At 49.1% G+C, this 23,036-nt stretch overlaps 1 protein-coding gene across 3 annotated transcripts in view; it reads left to right on the forward strand.

Annotated features, from left to right (window-relative positions):
• Inpp5a (inositol polyphosphate-5-phosphatase A) overlaps positions 1-23,036 on the forward strand; it is a 186,765-nt gene that overhangs the window by 82,470 nt on the left and 81,259 nt on the right. For all 3 annotated transcript variants that reach the window (XM_021167526.2, XM_021167525.2, XM_029479152.1), the window contains 2 exons: positions 1,203-1,303; positions 5,503-5,590. In XM_021167526.2, coding sequence (XP_021023185.1) covers positions 1,203-1,303; positions 5,503-5,590 — 189 coding nt within the window. The remainder of the gene's footprint in view (positions 1-1,202; positions 1,304-5,502; positions 5,591-23,036) is intronic.

Here is a 23,036-nt window from a genome sequence, read left to right on the forward strand (position 1 = left end):
TGAAAATTGTGACTCCTGGGAATTTTCCCCTAACCCTGGACTGGCTCTAGGTACACTGGCTTCCAGCCCTGCCTGTGGGTTTCCCTGCTACCACTTTGGCCCTGTGGTCATAGTAACCTCAACTTCATGTTTTCTTCTCCGATCCTGCCTTCTAGCCCTTCCTAGAAGTCCTTCCTCTCCCCCCCCCCCCATTTTACTCCCCTCCTGTACTAGCTCTTCAATGTCTGCTGGGGCTCATCCTTCCTTCAGTGATCTGCCCTCTAGGGTGCTGCTCTCCCCATGCTCCAAGAGGGCAGAACCAAGTGCCTTACCACCTTACTGCCCAGGAGATGGTTGGTTTTCCTGCGCTGTACTGCCTATGCCAAGCAAAGTTTGCTGGTGACGTCAGCAATGTTTTGGAAAAGTAGAAACCTTAATGGTTGGACAGAAGTAAGGTTGTGAGCTGTAGACAAGCTCAGGCTGTGCCACTCACTCAATGCCCATGCGACCATGGGTATGTTTCTGTCATATGCCAGCCTCCTGCTGCTATAAATTAGACAACAGGGCTACAGCTTCTAGGGCTATGGGGAACACAAGATGTACATATTTGGTGGTTCAGACAGCATGGGTACTGGAGTCTGCTTAGAAGCCAGCCTTGGTGATCCTGAATTAAGAATGAGCCTGTGCATAGTGAGCACATACATGCATGCACACATGACAGCACACAGGCAGTGCTCTCACACTAACTTAAGCTGACACCCAATTCTGCATGCATGCATGATGCACACACATAAGAACATGCCGTCACACTCTGACATGCACAGGAGCACATGCTACCGCATACGTGGTTGCCTAGACTAAATCTCTCAACAGGTATGTACAGCAGTGTTAACGATGTGCTGAGGCTGTGACATGGGTTGAGAACTTCCTGATGTTTTCTTGTCCATAGCATAGTACTGCTTTTTTGTAATTAGAGAAGAGTGCCTTTAGGTTATTGAAAAGGCTTCTTAGAAATTCTGAATCTTTGCGAAGGAAATATGGAAGAGGCTAGAAATAAACAGTTGGCAGCATAAAGGTGGCAACTCATAGAATCTGTAAAGAACTTGTGGGCACAGGGGTGTGGCCTTTGGTCTGCTGTCTGTGGGATGCCTGGCTGTTGAGGTGAGGCGCATGCTTCATTGCCCTGCTGTGGTTTGTGCTCTAACTCTGTGCTTTCTTCTCAGGTCCTGCACACACACAAGCCTCACTTCATGGCCTTGCACTGCCAAGAATTTGGAGGGAAAAACTATGAGGCCTCCATGTCCCATGTGGACAAATTTGTCAAGTAAGTCTCAGCTGGAGCCTGTGGACCGTGGGGTAGGTCTTTGGATGGGATGTGGTGGTGAATGCCACTTCTTGAAACTTGTCTATGGGTCATGTTGAGGGAGCTGCAATTTCCCCAGAGAGGTGTGTGGCTCAGTGATCCGGCAGCTGCTCACCGCCAAAGAGTAAGCACCTGTGCTGCTAGGCTAGGGGGGCAGGTCTTGGGGAATCCTCCATCAGAGTACCTGAGGTGGGTGAATGCTAGCCAAACTGCTGCAGTGGACAATGGATGATGGGCAGGACTGGGTTCTGCAGGAGCGTCTGAGCTTCGAAGCCTGGGAGGCAACATGCCATCCAGGGGACAGGCACTGTATGTATCGAGCCAATGCAAATTGTGCTCTGTGGCTCCTGAGAAGACAGGACCATCTGAGCTCAGGCCAGGAAGAAGGGGAATGGGCTCTCTTGAGATGGCTTTGCGAATGAACACAGAAGAGCAAGCAGGTACTCAATCTGCTCTAGGTCTGGAATCAGGGCCCTTTCCTGCCTGTGCCTTTTAGAACCAGCCTAGGAGCTCCTGTTTGCCCTTAGACCCCATTGTGTCCATCCTGCCTTTGACCAGAAAGGTGATTAGGGAAGAAGAGGAAAAGTCAGAATTTAGGGAATCCTGGATGTCGTTTTCAATGGGAAATGGTCTAAAGTTCTGAAAGGATTGCAGCACATTGGGAGTGATTTGGGCTCATTTGTTGTTCCTGGTGTATGGCTTTGAAAGAAGTCATGTAGGCCACAGCTTTGACCACGGAATGGTGCAGAAGAAATATCCATGGGCTATTCCTAGAACCTGTCCTCCATTGGAACAGCTTGGCATGGACACAATTGGGGATTGAGCTTTGCCTTAGTCCCTGGAGTGCACTCAAGGCACTCCCTGCCCCATGGGTCTCTGCTGTTCCCACTATCCTTGGTTGCGTGCGTGCGAGTGTTCATGCCTCCGTGCATGCATGCATGTGTGTAAGGGGTGTGTGCACATGCCACACAGCTCATATAGAGGTCAGAAAACAACTTTTTTGAGTCAGTTTTTCCCACTTGTATGTGGGCTCCAGGGATCAAATTGAAGTTTCAGGCTTGTACAACAGATGACATTACCCACTAGGCCATTTCACTGACCCTTGTTAGCACTTTTTCTTGCCACTTTATTTCTGTTTGCATCTGGCCTGAACTTGACAAGAAAATAAGGAAGTACTCCTTCAGTGCTTACATGCCCGTGCAGGTGACAGCTAAGATCCTGAACATCCCTGTGTGTAGAGAGGCTGATCAAGCACCCTGTTCACAGCAGAGTTTCTTTCAAGTGACATGTGCTACGTTCCCACCACTCAAGATCTTGGAGCTTGATTGGGTATCAAAAACTCTGTACATTGCTCCCAAGTAGTTTTCAAGACAGTTTGGTGTTCCAAAGCGTATTCCCTAACACTCCTAGTACTGGCACTTGGAGAAGGACAGCACGGAAACAGCCCAGAAGGAAATTGAGGTGGCATTCTGCTGGCCAGAGCACTAGCTCCCATTGCAGCAGTGGAATGAAATTGAGGTGGTATTCTGCTGGCCAGAGCACTGGCTCCCATCACAGCAGTGGAACAACAAGGGTGGGCAGACGTGCTGTAGGGGATGTCTTCCATGGTGCATGCCCTTGGTGCAGCAGGCTGAGAAGTGCCTCATAGAGATCCTGCATCACCATGTCCCAAGATGTCACTCTACCCTGCCTCAGAATGAATTCTAGTTATACTCAAGTAAAATTTGAAGGTAGAGATACAGAAGAGTATCTTTGTAGCTTTGAGGTAGGGAGGATTTCTTTCAGGATGTGCAAAACTTGCAGCTTAGAAAGATAAGATTGACACATTGGTCCTGTTAAAAAAAAAAAGCCATACTGTTACAGAAAGATATTCTGAAAGAAGGGAGAGCTAAGCTACCTTATGAAGAACATCTGCAGCACACATCACTGACAGAAGTTAGTGTTAATGCCAAGGACTGCAAGTTGACAAAGGAGAGAGAGGCTTGTGGGCTGGAGCAGCAGAGCATCTGAAAGGGGAAGGTGCCATGGGCACTGAGCCCTGGGCACCTGTAGGCCAGTGGCCCTCAGGAGGGAGGTTCCATCACTACTGTCCCTTGGATGGGCTGTGTGTGGCAGTGCAGGCCTTGCTGCTCTGGCTTTGAAGAGCAGCTGTCCTTGAGAAGGCTGGGGCTGTCAGGTACCCTCCTGTGGATTTCCCACACAGTGCTCTTTGCTTTTGGCCGGACTCAGCTTCTACCTGGACCATTTTCCTTAGCCAAAGAGCTTTCTGTACTGTTTATTTCAGTACAAGTCAGCTGCTGCTGATTCTCTTAGCCTTTGTTTGTCTGAACAAGTTCGTTGTTCTCATTTTTGAAAGCTGCATTTATTGGGGATGAATGGGAGCTTGTCAGTTCCCTCACTACTTCAAGGACACCATGTCATTGTCTTCTGTGTTTCATTGTTTCCGACCAGAGCCCAGCCCTTGTGTGCATCTTCATCTTCTTGTGGATAATGTGCTTTCCCGGCTGCTCGCTTTCATCTACATCTACCTTGTTTGTAGCAGCTCAGTTTGCTGTGTTCTGGTTTAATATTGTTTATTTTGAACAGTGCACCTACAGATTTGCCTAAGTTTGGAGAACATTAGTCCCCTCTATCCATAGATGCTGCTTTTCTCCCGGCCCCCTCCTCCCTTGCCCTGATTCAGTGTTGCCCAGAGAGGTGCAGCCATCCACATGGCATGGGAGCCCCTATTGCATTGCATTGCTTTGCAGGGATGCCCACTCTTTGTCTATCCTGTGAGATCCCGATTCTTGTCTGTCAGCACCAGAAACTCCTTTCTTCTGTACATTCCTATTTTCCTTTAGGGCTCATATTTATCATTTTAATGTTCTTTTCCACTAGTCCTATTACTTTTGTCCTTTCTGGGCCTGGATCAGTTGATAGCTTGTTTTGAAAAAACTATGGCCCTGATGTTATGCTGACCATTCCCATGTCAGGTAGCTTTTTACTCACATTTGTCTGGAGGAGGGCAGCATGTGCCAGTGTCCTGTGTGTGGTGGTCCAACAGCAACTTAGAAGGGTTAGTTCCTTTCTGCTACTGAGTGTATCTTGGAGATTACATTCAAGCCATCATCCCACATCAGGCATTTGATACCAGATGAGCTTGGTGCTTAGGGTTGGTACCCTGTCATCTCTCATCCTCACTCCTCGGGATCTCAATTCAGTGCTCAAGGTTGGTGCCCAGGCATTTCTTTCTCCGTCTTCATGCCCTTGAACATGTTGAGATCTGTGGCTGCCAGCTCATTTGCTGCCTCTCTTTCCTAGACTTAAGGTTTCCCTTGGGGTCCTTCCCTAACATCTGTACTTTGGGTCATATGCTGTGCCTGCTTCTCACCAGCAGCAGAGAAGGAATGGGCTTTTGTCCCACATCCTGGGCTGGATGTGTGGTAGGTACTTTTTCTCTAGCCAACCTAGAGATGATGATAAAATCAACCAATTGGTTTTTGACCATAAAAAGGGATGGTGGGAGATGCAGTGAGGCTCTGCCACATTGGCTGATGAGCATGGGCTACTGTCTCCTTTAAGGAAATGCTAGTCACTGTCACTGTCACTGTCACTGTCTGCACTGTGGGGCTGCCAATGAGAGCAGCAGACTCTGGAAGTCACCTACACATGGTGTGTGGCTTAAGTGAGTCCCAGGTATTCCTATCAGTGTCTTTTTTTGTTTTTTGAGACAGGGCTTCTCTGTGTAGCCCTGGCTATCCTGGAACTCACTCTGTAGACCAGACTGGTCTTGAACTCAGAAATCCGCCTGTCTCTGCCTCCCAAGTGCTGGGATTAAAGGCGTGTGCCACCACTATCCGGCTCCCATCAGTGTCTTTATCCCTGGGAGGCCTCATGGTATAGGCATCTCACAGGCCTGAGTAGAGACCAGAGACTGCTATGTGGCTGCTCTCTATGTGCCAAGGACACAAAGAGGACTTGAGTCCACTGTTGCTATCACTGATCTTCCCCTCTTTCCTCCTTCCCTCCCTCCTGCTTGGCCCATTTAGGGGCTGTGTGGGTCTCAGGGTGATGTGAAAAACAGTTTTAATCATGGCCTGGTGGCTTGGAGCACACAAGTGGGAAGGAAGGCGTGGCGTCTGGGCGTTTGCTTATTGTGCTCACTCTTTCCCTCCCAGAGAACTACTATCCAGTGACGCAATGAAAGAATACAACAGGGCGCGTGTCTACCTGGATGAAAACTACAAGTCACAGGAACACTTCACGGTGAGTCATTTTTAAGCTATGGCACGAATCCCAGGACAAGGGAACCTGAATCTTGGCTGTTTCCGAAGAGTACTAAGTCGGCATGCATGCCCTGTCACAGCACAGTGTGACTGTCCTATGAAAAGCTTCTCATGTTCTGTTGACTGTTGGATGGCCCGAGTCCTCCCCCTGGCAGAGCTGGTGGCGGAGGCTTAAGAGTGCATCTCTTTGCTGGTCCAGAGAGAGCATGGGCGGGAGCTGGGGTAGGGGTGGCCAGCTCAGGGAGGCTGGCCTGGAGATGTACGACAGAGAGGAGGACCCAGGTCTTCAGGGTGGCTTAGATAAGAGATTGAACTGGAGCCTGAGCTGCTCAGTTCCCCTGCTCCTGGGCTTGGCAATCACTTTGTAAGCCCTGAGCAGGCCTTCAGAGGGAAACCTGCTTCAGAATGGGTGTGCCTTACAGTGGTATAGGATAAAGCCTGCACCGACCTCATAGGAACTGTCCCTCTTCTAGAAGTGTCCTGGGTCATAGGCAGGAAGCACTGGGAAGGGCTAGGAAGTATCGAGAGATGTTTGAAAGCCTTTGTAACTGTTGGCTTGGAGAATGCCATCTCAAGCTCTGTGGTGCCTCGGCCTTCAGGGATTGAGTTACCTTTCTGCTCCGATGCCTTTTCCTTTGCTCTCTGACACGTTGTCACATTCATAGGTTGTCATAGGTTGTCACAACATTGTCACATTCGTAGGTGCTGCTTCTCTTCTCCACGAGATGAGATCTAGCAGTGGCCCTTGTCTGTCAGCCCATCTTCTGCCATGAGCTACCCTGAGCAGCTACCTGGCTTGGCTTCTGTTGGGTATATGTCTGTCTTCTATATGGAGAGATATAGCAAGAGTGTATGTCATGCTGGGCAGAACAGGGCATGGCTCCTGCCCTGCATCTTGTGTGTGTGTGTGAGAGAGAGAGAGAGAGAGAGACAGAGACAGAGACAGAGACAGAGACAGAGACAGAGGTGGGGGAGGGGCAGGCTTTGGGGTCATCCTTAGGCTAGAGAACCCCTGTCAACCTGTCAAGGGTTCAGTCTCTGGGTTTGGAGCATTCAGTGCCAGGTATGTTCTATCCTCTCAAAGACATTTTCTTCAAACTCATTAGTGTTCCACCCACCCACTTTCAGAGGTGTCCTTCCTCTAGCCCTGGCCTGCTTAGAATATAGTCCTCCTGCTTCCCCTCATCTTCCCTTTGCTGCTTCTGCTGCTGGCTTCTTCCTCTCAGCTCTGTGCTGCTTTCCTTCTTGTAAAAGGCCCCTCCCTTTAGCCTACTGGATTTCCTCTGCCAATACTCAAATTTCTTATCTTCTTAAGTCAGATTTACACAGATGAAAAAGACAAGAGATATCAGTGAAGATAGACATCAGACTAGACACAACAGACAGAAAGGAGGTAAACTGAGGGAAAGCAGTGGAAATTGCTAGAAATGAAAACAGCCTAGAAAGGGTCACACTGGGATGATGTCATGTGGCCTGGCACCATGTCTCTAGGGCCTTCCAGAGGGCAGAGGGAACAGAGATGCTTGTTTGTACAAACAATGGCTAAGGGTTTCTACAATTTCACAAAACTTACACACTCTTAGATCTGACTGTGGCAATGGGATTTCCAGCAGAAAATGCAGGCAGAATCTTAGTAAGGTACATCACCATCGGACCGTGGGCACCAGTGCTGCAGAAGGCTCAGCAGCAGCATCTTTCCTGTCTTTCCTCCATTAAGGCCTTGCTCCACTAGTGCATCATCTGTAGGAAGGTTCTTTTCTCCATAACTCCCCTTTGACTTTATAGACAGAATGACCTAAAATACAGGGATGGGAGGATAAATCCCACATTCACAAACAGGGCTGGTTTGACACTGCAAGAGCCTTCATAGCTGGGCTGAGAGGAAGAAGGTCGCAGTCTGAGGGTAGAGCATGACATGTGGTACATCTGCTTTGCTTTGTTCCCCTTTGCTTGTCAAGCAGTTATTATGCCTTGGCATTCCTGTCCTGGGACCCAGCTTCTCTATCAAGAACAGTGTGATATGAAGTGCCTTCATGTCTGATTGAATGGTGATGATCAAGGGCTCTCCATGTCTGTCTGGAGTCATTGTAGGTAGCAGAGAGTAGAGGTCTCTTATCCCAGATTGTAACTACAGTCGCCCTAGGTCTTTGAGCACCGTCCACTTCACAGCCCTTCACTGTGTTTCTTGGTGTGTTATGGCCTTTAGTGAGGGCCTTAGGATGTCCTGGTAGGAAGGACCTCCATCCACCCTTGGGGTCCTGAACATAGCTGGCCACATCCGACAGCTAGGTAGCCATCCTCCTGCCTAGCCTGGTACCCCGTAGCTTCAGACAGAGGAATTTAATCTTTGTAAGATTGATGGTATCAGCTGAGTGTTTTTAGCTGAGTCTGGTTCAAATAATAGGCCATTAATTGAAAAAGGAAATTGAGATGAATTTATCTTATACATAAATGCTGTCATGGGCATTAATGGGGATCAGAAAATAGTGGCCTGTTTCCAGCAAGCTGCTGGGCTGAATGAACTGCACCTGCTGCATGAGCTGACGGTGGGGTGGGGGTGGGAGCCCCTGGTGATGGGGTAGACTCTAGTTTAAGATCTGCTGCCTCTGTTGCTGGTGATGCTCCGGGGGCTTAGAATAGGAGAGTTGCAAATGGCCTTTGCTGCCAGGAGGTGGCACCAGTGCAGCACATGCAGCCCCAATGCTTACTGCAAGGATAGCTCCGAAGATTTTTATCCTGAGATGGGGACATTAAGTTCTCTGTGGCTTACTGTGGCTAACATGTTTGTCTATCGATGTGAGATGGATGTCTGCTGTCTATGCTGTACAGAAACCATGAAAATGACCCCTCGATTCTGGGCCCCTGGCTTTGTCACTGCTCCGTGTGACATGGAAAATTGTTTACTAGAAGTCTGGGTCTTCAGATATTCTGCCAGACTGGCATGTTAGGTTGCTACCACTGGAAAATCTGGGTCCCCATCCTGTTCCTTGTGTTTGAATGTTTCCATTGGAAGAGGATGTTGGCCTTGAATGGCTAATTGTGAATCACAGGAGAGGGCAGGAGTGAGCATACTGTGTCCCGGAGCACTAAGAGTACCTGACTTTGCTTCCCTGGAGAGCCCACCTTGGTTGGCTTAGCTTGTTTTTGTTTGCTGTTTTCTCCCAGGATTGCACATACAGGTCCCTGTCCCATGTTTAGAGTCACGGAATGGACTTGTCTCCTGGCAGACCACTGGAGGCTAGGAGTGTGGGGGGAATGTGAATACCCACAAACCTTCTGGATGGGGCGGGAAAAGGCAGTGGCACCTTGGAGAGAGGGTTACAGTCATGAACAGAAGAGAATCGGAGGCTGTTGGTGGGTGTGTTTAATTTCAGGGACTGGGTGAGTTCCTGGCCCAGTTGCAAGGAGCTTGGATCCAAAGAGGTAAACTCAGTGAGGCATGAGGGAATCACAGGGACTGGAGGGCCAGAAGCCAAAGTGCAGCCAAGAAAGAGCTCTCCGAGGAGGATTTACAGGAAGACAGAGGCTACGTTCCTCTCCATGCTGCGCTTCCAGGCCAGTACTGAAAACACTGGGGAACAACATCCAGGTAGGAAGGCCCTGGGCTCCATGCAGTGTGTGGAAGCTGGCGTTGGTGAGACTGCAGCAGAGATGGCTCTGAGGCCTGTGGCATCCAGAGAATTGTTTGTGCTTTTGATTGTTAGTGTCCTGGTCAAGGTGCCACCAGTTTAAACATCAGTGACGTAAGTGAAACATGTAGCTCTTCTGTTGAAGTGGTTGTATGAGGCTCTGTAGCTACCTGGAGAGGAACTAAAAGAGCAAACAATGTGCTTCCCAAGTGGTACCCAGCCCACCACACTGTGCTGTCCTCACTCTGGGGCCCAGCATTCTCATGAGCTCTTTCAATCAACTCCTTTTATATATCTCTTGGCCACCACCTGGTGCAGGAATGGAGGTACAGGAACACGGAACTCATCCTCCTAGAGGCTGAATCATTGCTGTTGGACCCTAGAATGCCAGATGCCCATAGTGTGCTCCTGAAGGGACATCTGCATTCTTCTGTGGGCTGGGGCCATCATTGCCACTCTCCAGGCCCTACTGTCAGCTTCCCTGTGACTTCCTGTTACCTGACCTGTGCACTGGCTTGTCTGCTTGCTTCTTGCTTCCCTTCTCAAACCCTTGTGCCCTCTTCCTGAGGGACAGCCGGCTCCTAGAGTGCATGTTCGTGTACTGGTGGTACCTTAGCTAGGGCCACTCCTCACTGCCAGAGACTTGCTCAGTGAGGACAGGGGCTCTACCACTTGGTGGAGAGGGACACCACATGTTGGGAGGGAGTTGGTGGGAATAGCCCCTGTGAGCCAGTCATGTTGGTAGAAGAGTCAGGGGTGAGATCTGTTAAGTTTGGCATGTAACACGAGGCTGCGCCCTTGTAAGATCACTGATTTCTAACAACATGAAGAAACCCCTGACCTTTTCAGAGTTGGAGCCACAGTGCAGTTGAGGATTTGTTGGACGGTACCAGGGCTGCTCATTCTTAGGGCAGCCCTCTTGGGCCTGCCAGATGAGATAGACCTAAGAGGGAGGGTCCTTGAAGAAGAGCCTAGCTGGAAGCTGAGCTCTGTGCTGTGTGGATTAGAGGATAGAACGATGACCTTGAGCTGCTGTGAATGGTAATCAGAGTTCAGAGGACCCAGAAAAAAGAAGGGAGGGAGGGAGAGAGGGGGAATGAGCAAGCCCACCTGGCATTAGAACTACTTCCTGGGTTTATGCCTCTTGCCTCCAGTGTTAGAGATGGACTTTGAAGGCTACTTTCCGGGGCTCTCGGCATCACAGTGTGGCACAGTTGAGTTTCACAGTAAGCCAGCCATGTAGATTGGACACTGAGGAACTACCTGGGTGAAGTTTTCCAAGTCTGCGCTAGTGTCTATTGATCAGACACTCTAGCAGCATGGAAATCATGTGTCTGATTTAGCCAGCCACTCGGAGGAGCATAGAAAACACATCGCTTACCTCCCGACAAGCGGGCGCATCAATAAGAGTGCGTGAGATAACGGCTTCCTTGTACTCTTGCTTCAGAATGGCAAAGTAAGGAAGAGACTGAAAATTTATTTTCATATAATTCCACCGCTGTCTTGTTTTGTTGCTGAAGGGGTGCCTTTCAGCATGGAGTGCTCACCAGTGCATTGCTGGCTGCTCACCTGGTCTGGGAAGCCAGAGGCTGTGTTCTCTGTGATGGGCTTCAGACATGGCCTGGTCCATGTCCTCAGCACATCCTCTCATCCCATTCTGGGACCTGATATCTACCGTTCTGGTGCCTGGATAGGGGATCTGTACTGGCTGGTTTTGTGCATCAGCTTTACACAGGCTGGAGTTATCATAGAGAAAGGAGCTGCAGTTGGGGAAGGGCCTCCATGAGACCTAGCTGTGGGGCATTTTCTCAATTAGTGATCAAGGGTGAGAGAGCCTAGCCCACTGTGGGTGGTGCCATCCCTGGGCTGATAGTTCTATAAGAAAGCAAGCTGAGCAAGCCAGGGGAAGAAAGCCAGTAAGGAACATCCCTCCATGGCCTCTGCATCAGCTCCTGCTTCCTGACCTGCTTGAGTTCCAGTCCTGACTTCCTTTGGTGATGAACAGCAATGTGGAAAGTTAAGCTTAAAAAACCCTTTCCTTCCCAACTTGCTTCTTTGTAATGTTTGTGCAGGAATAGAAACCCAGGTCTAGGGCTCTGGTCCTTGTCTGGCTATAGAGCCAACCCTGGGTGGCCTCTCGAAGCTGTAGCTAATTTAATAGCATTCCTGTTGGGAACTAGAAGGTAATAGGTTTCTTGGTTTTGCTTCTGCCTGCACCCAGAGGAGAGGGCACTGGGTGGAAACTTGAGAGCTGATATGACCTGGCCAAAGCTCTTGTTTCTAGAGTAAATTGCTAGGGAACAGGAGAGACTACCCCCTTTCAATGGAAAGGAAATTCTTGACCAGCCAGGGGGAATTTGAAGGAGGCATACCTTACTAATGGCTTATTGTTGTAAAGACTTTGTTGCTATGGGTGGCATAGCTCCTGAGAGGTCTGAGAAGGCTTAGTGTGCTGTCATAGGTCCTCAGGGAGAGAGATGTGCCATTGGGGCAGTTGACAAGAGGCAGCATCTGTAGGTTTCTCAGTACCACCCTGTCTCGACCTGGGCTTGCCCATACCTTGCCTCAGGCCAAGGAAGGAGACTGGATAGCTGGAGGTAGAACATTCCTGGAGGTTGCACATGCTTCTTAAGGTGCCTGGAGAAAAGCTTGCATGCTGTTCTGTTGGTGGCAGGCATGGGTGTGGTGGTCTGGGTGGGTAATACCAGGAGTGTTTAGGGTACTTAAGGAAACTCTAGCCTCATCTGTTCCCCTAGGAATCTTATTCACAAGCAGCCTAGGTGGTGGATAATGGTAGTTGAATGGTGTCCTAGGCAGGCCAGAAACTGAAGATTCCAGTGACCCATCTTATTTAGGGACAATAGCAGGCTATGGGTGGCTCCAGTAGGCAAAGTCTACCTCTTAGTTTCAGGGACAGCTCTGTCAATGCAAACGTCCTGCCGTCTGCTTTTGCAAGGCTCTTGCTTGGCAGAAGGCCTCAGACCTGCCAGTCAAGATTGCCTAGATACCTGGATGCTGCTCACATGTGGGCTGGTAGTTCTTTTTCTGCCCTCGTACAAGGTCAGGGTCTCTTTCTTTACTTCTCCTCTGTGTAGCTGCCAGCACTATTAGGAATAGGTATTTCTCGGAGGTATAAGACAGAGGCATAAGCTGTGTGACTCTGCTGTCGTCCGGGTGCCCTGGGTTTTCTTGGGCTCTAGGATTTATTTGCAGAGTGTGGGGTGGACTGGGTTGGTGATAGTTAAATTAGGGTTAGGGAGAACGCGAGGTGCTGAAGGTTGACAAGGGGCTGTCACACATTTGTCCTTCCTGGTGTGATGTCCACATTTGCCCCCGTGCCCTGAGTGTCCTCAGGAGGCTCCTGCCCTGTGTGGCCTGACTGCCCCAGCAGAAGCCCTGGTTCTGAGGGCGAGACTGATGAGTGGAGGCTGTCCTTCCCAGAAGCCCCCTTCCCACTGCTCTGTGGGTGCTGCCTCCCTGCTTTCTCCTAAATAAGAGGTTGGGAGAAATTTGTGGGCAATTAATGGAGTTGGCTGATGTTCTTTGATCTGAGGAAGAGGAGGGAAAGGCAAATGTGTTTATGATGAGGGACTAATCTTGGCCAGTAGTGGCCCCCTCTGCACTGGGCCCTGCCCTCCTCCTCCTCACTGGAGGCCTGATGAAGTGAGAGGAGCAAGATTGGTTTTCTGAGGGCACTGGGCGCCCTGCACTCAGTTAAATCATGGCTGTCTGCACCCCTGTCGGGTGATGACCTGCCCTCCTGCCTCAGTACCATGGCCCTTCGGGATGTGATGATGTGCGGCCGCAGCAGCCGGGCCGCAGTGAAGGTGAAACTGTCGTATCGATCTTTTTAGCACTAAAATATGAGCCACTTTACGCTGCTCCCCGCTGCTGTGATGTGAAAAATAATAACTCGGATCCAAATTAAAAATATTGATCCCTGGAAGGTGTTGAAAGTAAATAAACACCTTCCGAAGTTTTCGGGTCAGCCGAGGAATGGTATTCAGCAATAAATGTGTCGGCACGTCACAGTCAGGGTTCTTGATCTGTTTTTCCTCTGAATTGATTTTTCATTATTTACTTCCTAAAAGTGTTGGAATTTGGTCCTCCACCGTTAAGTCCCAGTGTTTGGGCAAATGATTTCTTTGGGGCTTATGAGGTGCTCCTAACCCACTCCCTCATTGATTGATTGATTTTTGACTCAATGAGCTTGCAGTCTACGCTTTATTTAGGACTTCCATCATAATTTTTTATACATTTAGGCCTGACTTTTTTATTTCCCTGTAACAGATGAGCTGACATTGGGCTATCAAAGTGGGGGAAACAATTGCCACGAGGTTAATTTTGTTACAGGCTCCATGCATCCTGAGGAGCTGTGAAGCTTTTTCTGGCTACAGCCCAGGCCCTGAAGGGAGTCTGCCTAGCCCAGGACATATGTTTAGAACAGGCTAAGCCTCATGTCTCCAGGAGGGGTGGTGCCTGTAAGGACTCTAGGATTTGCAAGTGACTGACACTGGTTCTTATGAGCTCAAGGACAAGCTGAGATATGTCTCTTAAGAAATTTCCTTTTCAGAAGGCCACTGAGACCCACTGCTAGCCATGTGCCCACCTGACCTGGCACAAAGCAGAGGGGCAGGTGCTGGGCACCACATGGGGGAACAGCGGGAGCCTCGTGTTGACCCATCCTCACTGGGTTCTCCTGGGTGGGGGCCATGACTATGTGACGCATCCTGCTATCTTTAGGAGTGCGAGATCCTACTCTCTGACATCCAGAAGGGGGTGCCCTGTCCGTCAGAGCTGTGCTCACTGGAGACTAGAGAGCCGCCCGCAGAGAAGAGGTAGCTTTATTCTTCAGCAGCTTCCCGAAAGGCCCGGTACTTTCTGCTCTGCTAACAGCTTCTCATGCTTCTTGTTCTTTATGCCAGGCAGGTTCAGTGCCTGTGCAGGCATTTGGGAGAGTCAGCTGTGCCTCCCTAGACATTGGGAAGACCCATATTTACTTATTGGGCATCAAATAGATGCCCAACCTAATTCCTAGGTATGCTCATGTGAGTATGCTCTAGATCCAGATATACTCTTGTGGGCATCTGGTAGATCTAGATGTGCCCAGGTGAGCATGGGGGCAAACCCAGATGTGCCTCAGTGGGCATCAAATAGATGCAGATGTGCCCTTGTGGGTGTCTACTAGATTCAGATATGTCTTTTGGGGTACCAGGCAGACTTCAAGGTGCCTCTGCAAATGTTGAGGACCCCCCATATTTGCCCCGGGGGGTGTTGAGGACCCCATATTTGTCTCTCTGAGTAGCATCAGATCTTGGTATGTTCCCATGAATGTCAGGGGACCCTAATGTACCTTAGGAGTGTTAGACAGGCCAAAATGTGCCTCTGTGGTCACTAGGCTACTCAGCTGTGGACCTGTACATAGGACTCCTTGTCAGCCAGGCAAAGCAGTTGCCTATGTTCCCCATGTGCTGTCTACTTTCTGATAGAGGAGTTTGGGGCAGAGAGCCGTAGTAACATGGTACACATGCCAGAGCTTTCCTCTGCTTAGCCACAAGTGTCTATGAGTGCCCATCGGCTATGCCTATCCCCACCTCTCCATTGTCACTCATATTTAGACCCAAGGTAGTCAGGAAGAAGAGGTTGGGATATCTGCTTATGGATGTAGGACAGGGAGGGAGTATCACAGCATTCTGGGAAGACTCAGTACTGGAAGGAGGGATGGGGTCACCAGCTTGGTGAACCTTTGATTGAACTTTGGTGAATACTTTGATTGAATCTATGGCCGTTCACAAGGGTGATATAACTCCTACCAGCCATGTTGCCTACTTGCCATGGTCTTAAGGAAAGAACACTTACTCTGTTCTGGTTTAGAGAACATTGGCTGAGGAGGAAGAGGTGGCAATGGCTGCCTGGCATGCAGGATGTTGTTGGTATATGTCCTCAACACTTCCTCAGCATCATTCCAGTGTTACTCTCCCCCAGGTTCGGTACTGTGAAGACACGACCAATCCACCAATACCAGGTTTGGAATAGGAGATGACCAGAGCCCAAGTCATCTTTGCATACACATGGTTGCTCCCCTGAGATAATGTGGTGACTGCTAGGTAGCACTCACCTCCTGAATGCCAGATCCCCATGACTAGATGAGAGTGTTGCATTCTCTTGTGGGACTGTTTTATTTGCTGGGCAAGTGGTGCCCAACTCACCTCTGGCAGTAGTCCGACAAAAATCTCAGAGGGAGGTGCATGTGCCCTGTGCCATAGGGAGGCTCATCAAATGACCACACGGAGGAATTCTGGAACACCACCACCCATACCCTTAGAGGACAGAGCCATGGGTTTGCTTCTCAGCAACCAAAGCCTGCCAGGCTCAGCCAAGATCTTGGACCCGCTTACCTGACCTAAAGATGAAGTATAGCCAGTTTGTCAGCCCTGGAAAACCAGGGTGTGCTCCTGTGTGTTCAGGAAGCCTTGCTGCTAGCCTAAGACACAAGGACGGCTACCCTTGCTGCTTCTGCCCCTCAGGACCTGTGTTCTGGGCTGTTGAATATAGAGGGTGTGGTTGAGACGTTGGCCCAGACTCTGGGAATGCATTAGGATGAGGAGCTGCGAAAGAAGCATCTTACAAAGAAAGACATGGATGCATCAATGTGGAGTGTTGTTTCCTTAGCTCACCTTGCTAATGTACCTCCTCCCCCCCCCCACACACACACACAAGGGGTTTTCTGTGCCAGATAGTTCAGTAAGGGCTGTGTGGAGCACAGCTGAAGGACCAAAGTCTCCACTGACCTTGAAGCCCCAACACTTGCCTGTAGGCAGCTGCATCTGTCAGTCCTACTGGCCAGTCACCCCACCAGAGCTAGCTGGGTTCCTATGGTATCATTTTGTGTGCTTTGCTGGGTTCAGTAACTGACATCCCAGGTTGACATCACTGTGCAAGCTCTAGTATGAGCTAGGCCACACCAGAAAATACCAGGCAGGCAGTACTCACACTCTGGCAGTTGCCAAGGAGCCCTTAGTGGCCAGCGCTGCCTTAGCTGGGTCCTTGCAGCTACTGAGCACTAGCCGTTCCTTAGCACAAGTAGAGCCAAGGGAATTTAGTAACCCACGCAGAGTATAGCACAGTGGAAGCCTGTGCTTTCAATTGGGCTCCAGAGCTAACAACATATAACATGTACCATGTTACATACTACATGTAAGGGAACAGACACTTAAGCCAACACACGAGGACATATAGGAAGCACCTGGTATTCAGGAAGCAAATATTGCCATCAGGCAGCACAGGAAGGGGCTCCCATCACTGGCACATAGACTATCTGACCATGATTGACAGGGAGAAAGGAAGTCAGAGTTTTGCCGTGCTTAGAGCATCAAAGAAGGAAGTAGAGTGTGACTAGGTAGTTGGTGGGGACAGCTGTAAGATTTGGGGGACAATGGAGGACATTCATCTGTGGACAGGTTGGTTGTTACTAATTTAAAGACCTATCTGATCTAGCCTTAAATTCATATTAAAGTGAATTTATAGAGCAGTCTAGCAATAGTGACTGAACCCAGTTTGTTGTTATTTTTCATATTAAAGTGAATTTATAGAGCAGTCTAGCAATAGTGACTGAACCCAGTTTGTTGTTATTTTTCTTGACTTCGGTCTTCTACCTTTCACAAAAGAGATGCAAGGTCAGACCTAGGTGGGTGGAGACCAGGGGGAACTCCAGTGTCCTCGTGGGATGTGGCAACCAGATGGAGTGTGGCCAGTCCTATAAATGAAGCTGTTTTAGTCCTTTTCCACATGCCCTCTGCTCCTCCATCCAGCTCACTCCATGCCCCTATGAACACACTTTTACCTTTCAGGCTGTGGTTTGAGAATCCAACCCAGAGACAAACACAATCTGTTTGAGGTATAGGATCAACTTCTTTAATGGAGTGTGTTGGAATAATGAGAGCGAGGTTCCTTCAGGGAACCACCAGGGTGCAGTGCTCTCACAAGCGACCAGGACTGGGCTTTTTAACATGGAAGTACTTTGTTTAGGTCTTTGACATCTTGTCCTGTGTCCAATGGCTTGCAAGCTATCAACTTGTAAATGATTCTCTTGGAAGCTGAAATTTAGATAACATTACCCTTTATAATAGCACCGAAGTATGAACTATTCAGAACTGACTTAGGTCAGTGCTATCTAGGACCTGCATCCTGAGAGCCATCACATGCAGCTTATACCAATCAGTGAGACCTGAGTATGTGGAGCTGTCCCAGGCTCGGGGAATGCTCAGTGGTATTGACATATCTGTTCTACCAAGATTGACATGATGCTCTGGTGTGATTCTAATCAATGTTGGAGCAGAGTTTTTGTAGAAATCAGAAATCTGGATTTATGTTTTATATGGAAGTATAAAGGACCTACAGTGGCCTCAACAACATTGACAAAGGACAGTTGAGGGCTCATCCTGCCTGATCAAGACTTCCTATAAACCTGCAGTGGGCAAAACGATGGAGTGTCAGTATAAACCCGGAAAAACAGGCCGAGGGCTGGAAAGGACTCTGCAAACCAACTGGGTTAGGCTGGCCTCAGGCTTCTGATCCGAGGGCTGGGATTACAGGGACATACCACCTTTGATTTTGACAGAGGTGTCCAGGCTGTTGAGCCATAAGGGTATGCTCTGCATAAGGAAGAGTGGCCCTTAGCTTGACCATTTGCTGTGAATAAAGCCCAGCTTTCACCAGAGACCATGGAAATTCATTTCTATGTGCTTACAAACCTGAGGGAGAAGTGATCGAAGCAAGTATTGGAAGGCAGTAATCCTCAAATAAAATCTTTGTTTTGATGCAAAAGTAAAGACAGCTCACAGCCTATGAGACAACTTTTGCAAAACCTCTGACTGGGAATTTTCCCTGAAGTTCCTCATGTAAATAACTGTTTCTGATCAATAGAAGTGGGGCTGAGGACCTGACTTCTAACATGGGGCAGGGGAGATCTGAACAGACTCGTCAGTAAGACACAGGTATGACCGGTGAGAGTAGAAGGTGCTCACCTGCTGGCCACAAGGGCAGTGTCTTGTCCCTGAGTGTCCCTTCAACCCAATACCGTGACTTCCAGTACCAAGGGCCTTCCCTGCAGTGTGCTGACAGTGTCCGGTTTACAATGATGAAACCTCCTCCCAGCTGGACTCTGGGCCGCTTCTGGGGCCAGGCTCCAACTACAGGTGGACCCATATGTCACAGAAGGTGCAAAGCCTAAAATGGAGCCTTGGGCTTCACACTTGCTCCTGTGTCTGGACTAGCGGAATGCTTCTCAACTTCCCCAGTGCTGTGACCCTTTAATACAGTTCTTCACATCTTAGTGACCCCGAACTAGAAAATTAGTTGTGTTGTTGTGTCCTAACTGTGATGTTGCTCCTGTTGTGAATCCTAATGTAAACATCTGTTTTCCTGTTGTGAATCCTAATGTAAACATCTGTTTTCCCGTGGCCTTAGGCGATCCCTGGGGAAGAGTCATTTGACTCCCCTCCTGGAAAGCAGTCTGCAGCCACAGCTCGAGAATGTTGTACTCCATTGTCTTCTAAGGGAGAGGAGAGCACATGGGCTGAGGACCAGGGGGAAGCCTCATCTGAGGTCAGCGAGGAGCATGGGCCCTGCTGACTTCCAGCCACAGCCATGTGGCACCACCCATCTGCTCCAGCTTGTGACATCTGATTCCGTGACCCTGCTTGTCCCTTTCCCCCAGGTGTCCTCCACTTCCAAAACGATGGACAACGTGCAGTAAGGCAGACTCTGTGGTCACTGTACCCAAAGCCTGCAGGGGCCTGTGTTTGCAATCATGGCTTCTAATCTGCCCTGGCCATCCCTCCTAATCCCATAGGTCACTTGCTGGTGGTGGCTGCGTCAGTCTAGGGCCCTGGTTTCTGTGGTCAGGAGGGCAGTGGGAATGGGGCTGTCATGGACACAAGGGCAGTATGGGGTGGGGTGATGCAGGCTTCATGTTCCCAGCCTGCTGATCCAGGCCAGCCTGATCATTTCCCACCAGATACTGTATTTCTACCTTTGTTCCCTGCTTTCTGGTGAGAAATCCCTAACAGGTCTTTGGTGAAGCTGAGCCAGGTGCCTAGTGGCAGCAGATCCATCAGGCTGTAGACAGGCATGATCGAGGGCCGTGTCACATGAGCCTAGGAAACAAATACACTGCAGGAAATGTATTGGTGAACAAACTGAAAGATTGTAAAGCTCTTAAGGACTTTGATGCTTGTTAGCATTTTTTGACAGAAAATCACTGAAGCAGTAGACATAAAAAAAAAAATAGTCCTGGTGCTCACAGTGTAACTGCTCATTCTATTTATTTAGCCTCAAGTGACGTCTCACTAGAGTCCCCTGTGAGCCTAGCCCGGCTTGTCTAGACTCTTCCTGGGACTTGCAGCAAGCCTGACCTCTGCCTTACGCATTCGTTGGTCTTCTTGAGGTGTTTTTACACTACGGATGGAGACCAAGCCATCTCACCTAGCAGTGACAAATTTGACCTCAGATGCAGGATCCTGAGTCCTGCATCCTTGTCCTCCAGGAACCCAGTTTGCAGGGCCTCTAGCATTCCGAAAGTGGAGAATGCTTTCAGGTTTTTCTCTCCTGTGACCTCAAAGGTTTTCATGTAGATGGTAGCCGTGCCTCCTACGGTGGGCCCAGGGTCACAGTCTCTGTATGTGTGGCTTCAATGACTAGGTCTCTGCACTCTTATCAAGTCCTCAACCACATTCTTCTCTGTAGCTCAGCGCCTAGAATCTGGCCTGGCACCAGCCTGCATAATATGCTTCTTTAAAATCAGTCCCGGGCGGAGAGGGTCTGTGAGCAGGGGTGGGCACAAGTGACTGTTCTGTGCGTGCTCTAACCATGTGAGCTGTACCCTGCTGACCCTTTAGCCATGAGGTGATGGGCAGGGTCAGGTTTGCTGAGCAGTATCTGGTTACAGGTTAGCCTCCAGTCCCCAGGTCTGGACATATTTGGGTGTAGGTCAGTGTGATGTCTGTAGGGGTGTGGTGGGTAAGAGTGGGCTCTCACTGTGCCTCCACTGGGTGATTAAAGTCTGGTTTTTATACCTAGTCCTCATCTGTTTTAGATCCATGCCCCATAGACTGGCTACTTTTTGCTCTACAGTTTTTATACTGAGTCCTGTTTATATAAAAAGGATGACCCAGGACATGGGTCATAGCGTCTGTGCCTGAGTTCTCACTCTCCATTTGTTCCTGCCAAGGGATATTTTCATCTTGTTTGTTAGAGAACTTCTCAGTTTCCTTGAAGGGAGAAACTGTATGGTTAGAAGTTATCCCTCCTTTTTAAAAACTGTGACAAAGCCGGGTGTGGTGGCGCACGCCTTTAATCCCAGCACTCGGGAGGCAGAGGCAGGTGGATTTCTGAGTTCGAGCTGAACTGAGTTCGAGCCAGCCTGGTCTACAGAGTGAGTTCCAGGACAGCCAGGACTATACAGAGAAACCCTGTCTCAAAAACAAAAACAAAAACAAAACTGTGACAAGTGTGTGGCTGGGTGGGTACCCTAACCCCTCAAGAGTGAGCACGAGCCCCACTTTAGATCCTCACACGGCCAGGCCCCACCTCTGCAGATGCTCCTTGTTCTTACAAAGGCGACAGGAATGCCCGGCCACCATCAGCAGAAAGCATCATCTCAGATGTCTCACGGTCACTGCAAGGCACCATAAAGCCACCAGGACATGGGGAGCCATTCCTGACAGCCATGAAAATATCCTTCCCAACGCAAAGCCAACTTCCCCATGTTCTTGTCTGTTGCATTTTTTAAGAAGACCTTAGTTTTTTTTCTTTTTTAAAAATATTTGTCTCTCTGTGTGTCTGTCTCTCTGTGTGTCTGTCTGTATGCAGACGACTGAGTGCATGTGGAGCTTAGAAGACAACTCCCAGGAGCTAGTTCTCTCCTGCCAGGGATAACTCAGGGATAACTCGGGTTATCAGTGCTGATAACCACTGAGCTTCTCGTTAGCCCCGTGTCTCATTTACACAAGGCAAAGTGGTGATAAAATTTGAAGGAATTTTCTGTGTAACTTTTTCCCTTGGCCCTACATTACATTTTTTAAAAACCAAATATCTGAAGGTCTGGCTTCCATTCAGCTGTCTCCACAGCATGCCACGGTCCCACAGATGGCAACTTTTTCTCTAGTTCTTGTCTGTGGACTTGGGGAAGTCGTTATATGCAGCAGAAAAGGAGACCTAGCTGAACATAGTCTGCGTTTCTATTCAGTCTTAAACCCGATTTCTACCCAGGATTGCGGGGGGCGGGGAGGGGGAGGGGGGGGAGGGGGGCCCTGAGCTTGTGGAACCCAAGGTTTTGTATTCAGGGTTAAGAAAATGATGTAGGTATTGGATGTGGGGCATGTGAAAGTTAACTGCCTGCATCCCTTGCTGCAGAATGTTTGAAATTTACATGGCTTCAGTATGTGTCCCTTCCATCCAACTCTATAGCAGATCGGCGCCTGCAGTTATCTGAGTAGGTCTGAAAGATTGGCCATTCAGTGTGCAAACATCTCTCAAACGGAAATTGTTACACTTTGCTCTTCATCTTGAAATGAATGTTTGGTTGTCAATTTTTATTGCTGATGTAATGAATAAAGCCCACTGACGGTCACTGTGCCTGAGGCAGCCCCAGCCCTCAGACAGAAAAAGTGCTGGTGTGGGGAGCGCTGGGCCTCCCACTCCCTCTGTGCTTGGCTCCCGAGAGAGAATCGGAGCAGAGTGGTGATTCTTTCCCCTTAATTTTCTTGGTATTAACGTCGCCATTGTCTACCCAGAAAGAAGGTGCCTGGCTGCTGGTTCCTGAGCTGGAACTGAGCAGCAGGACTGAACAGGCAGTTCTGGTCCACGGCCGAAGAGTTTTATGTGTCTCTTTATGAGTCCAGCAATGTAATGATAACACAGAGCTTGTCTCATAAATGCTGCTGTACAGCTTGGGACAGCAAGCGCTTGCATGTGACCCAGATTGTCTAAGCCGCAGCCCCTTTGGGTTGGAGCAAGTCTCTTTAATAAATGTTGGCTGTCTTTCCAACCATCATAATTATTTAAAGGGTTTTCAAAAGAGAGGGGACAAATCAAATCAGGCCGTTGCTGCCGTATCCCATTGTGGAGGTAAGTGTATTTGTAAAACGTAGGCCTTGTTAGAGTCTCCTCCCAGTTTTCATCTATTATCACAATAATTGAGTTTGTAGCTGGAATTAAATTCATCAAATTGTGTTATCCTCTTTAGAAATTGGATAGGCACCCTGGCAGGGCGAGGCAGAAGTTAATCCGCTTTGCTAAAGCCTCCAGTGGCACCATGCAGCAGGGTGAGGAGGCTCAAGCGGCTTCCTGTCACCTCAGACACGGTGTGATTTCTCCTCGATCCCCAGTGCAAATAATGACATTTGAATCGAGCATTAACAGGCTTAATTACTTTAAAATTGTCATTTTAATTTACACTGATATAGTATTGATCATACAAGCAGAGATTAAGCTGTTCAGCGGAGCGGATGATGGGGAATTAAACATTAAAGGGTCCTCGAGGGGCTGTGCACACTGCCTGGCGTGCGCCGGAAGAGAGATGATAGTTCTTGGTAATGAACTGGCGGCATGCGAGGACATGAATCTTGGGCTTCTGGAAAAGGGGAAATAATGGGGTTTGGGACGCATTTGCAGGTTATTCATTCGCTGCCATGCGCCAGTTCTCCAGTGATTCATCCGCCTCACCGGCGTTTATTTATCCAGCAGAATCCGGAGCTCTGACCTTTTGCTAAGTACACTGAGCATAAGTTAGAGTGG

Source organism: Mus caroli, chromosome 7 (assembly GCF_900094665.2).
Source record: "Mus caroli chromosome 7, CAROLI_EIJ_v1.1, whole genome shotgun sequence".
In the NCBI taxonomy this organism is placed as follows: domain Eukaryota; kingdom Metazoa; phylum Chordata; class Mammalia; order Rodentia; family Muridae; genus Mus; species Mus caroli.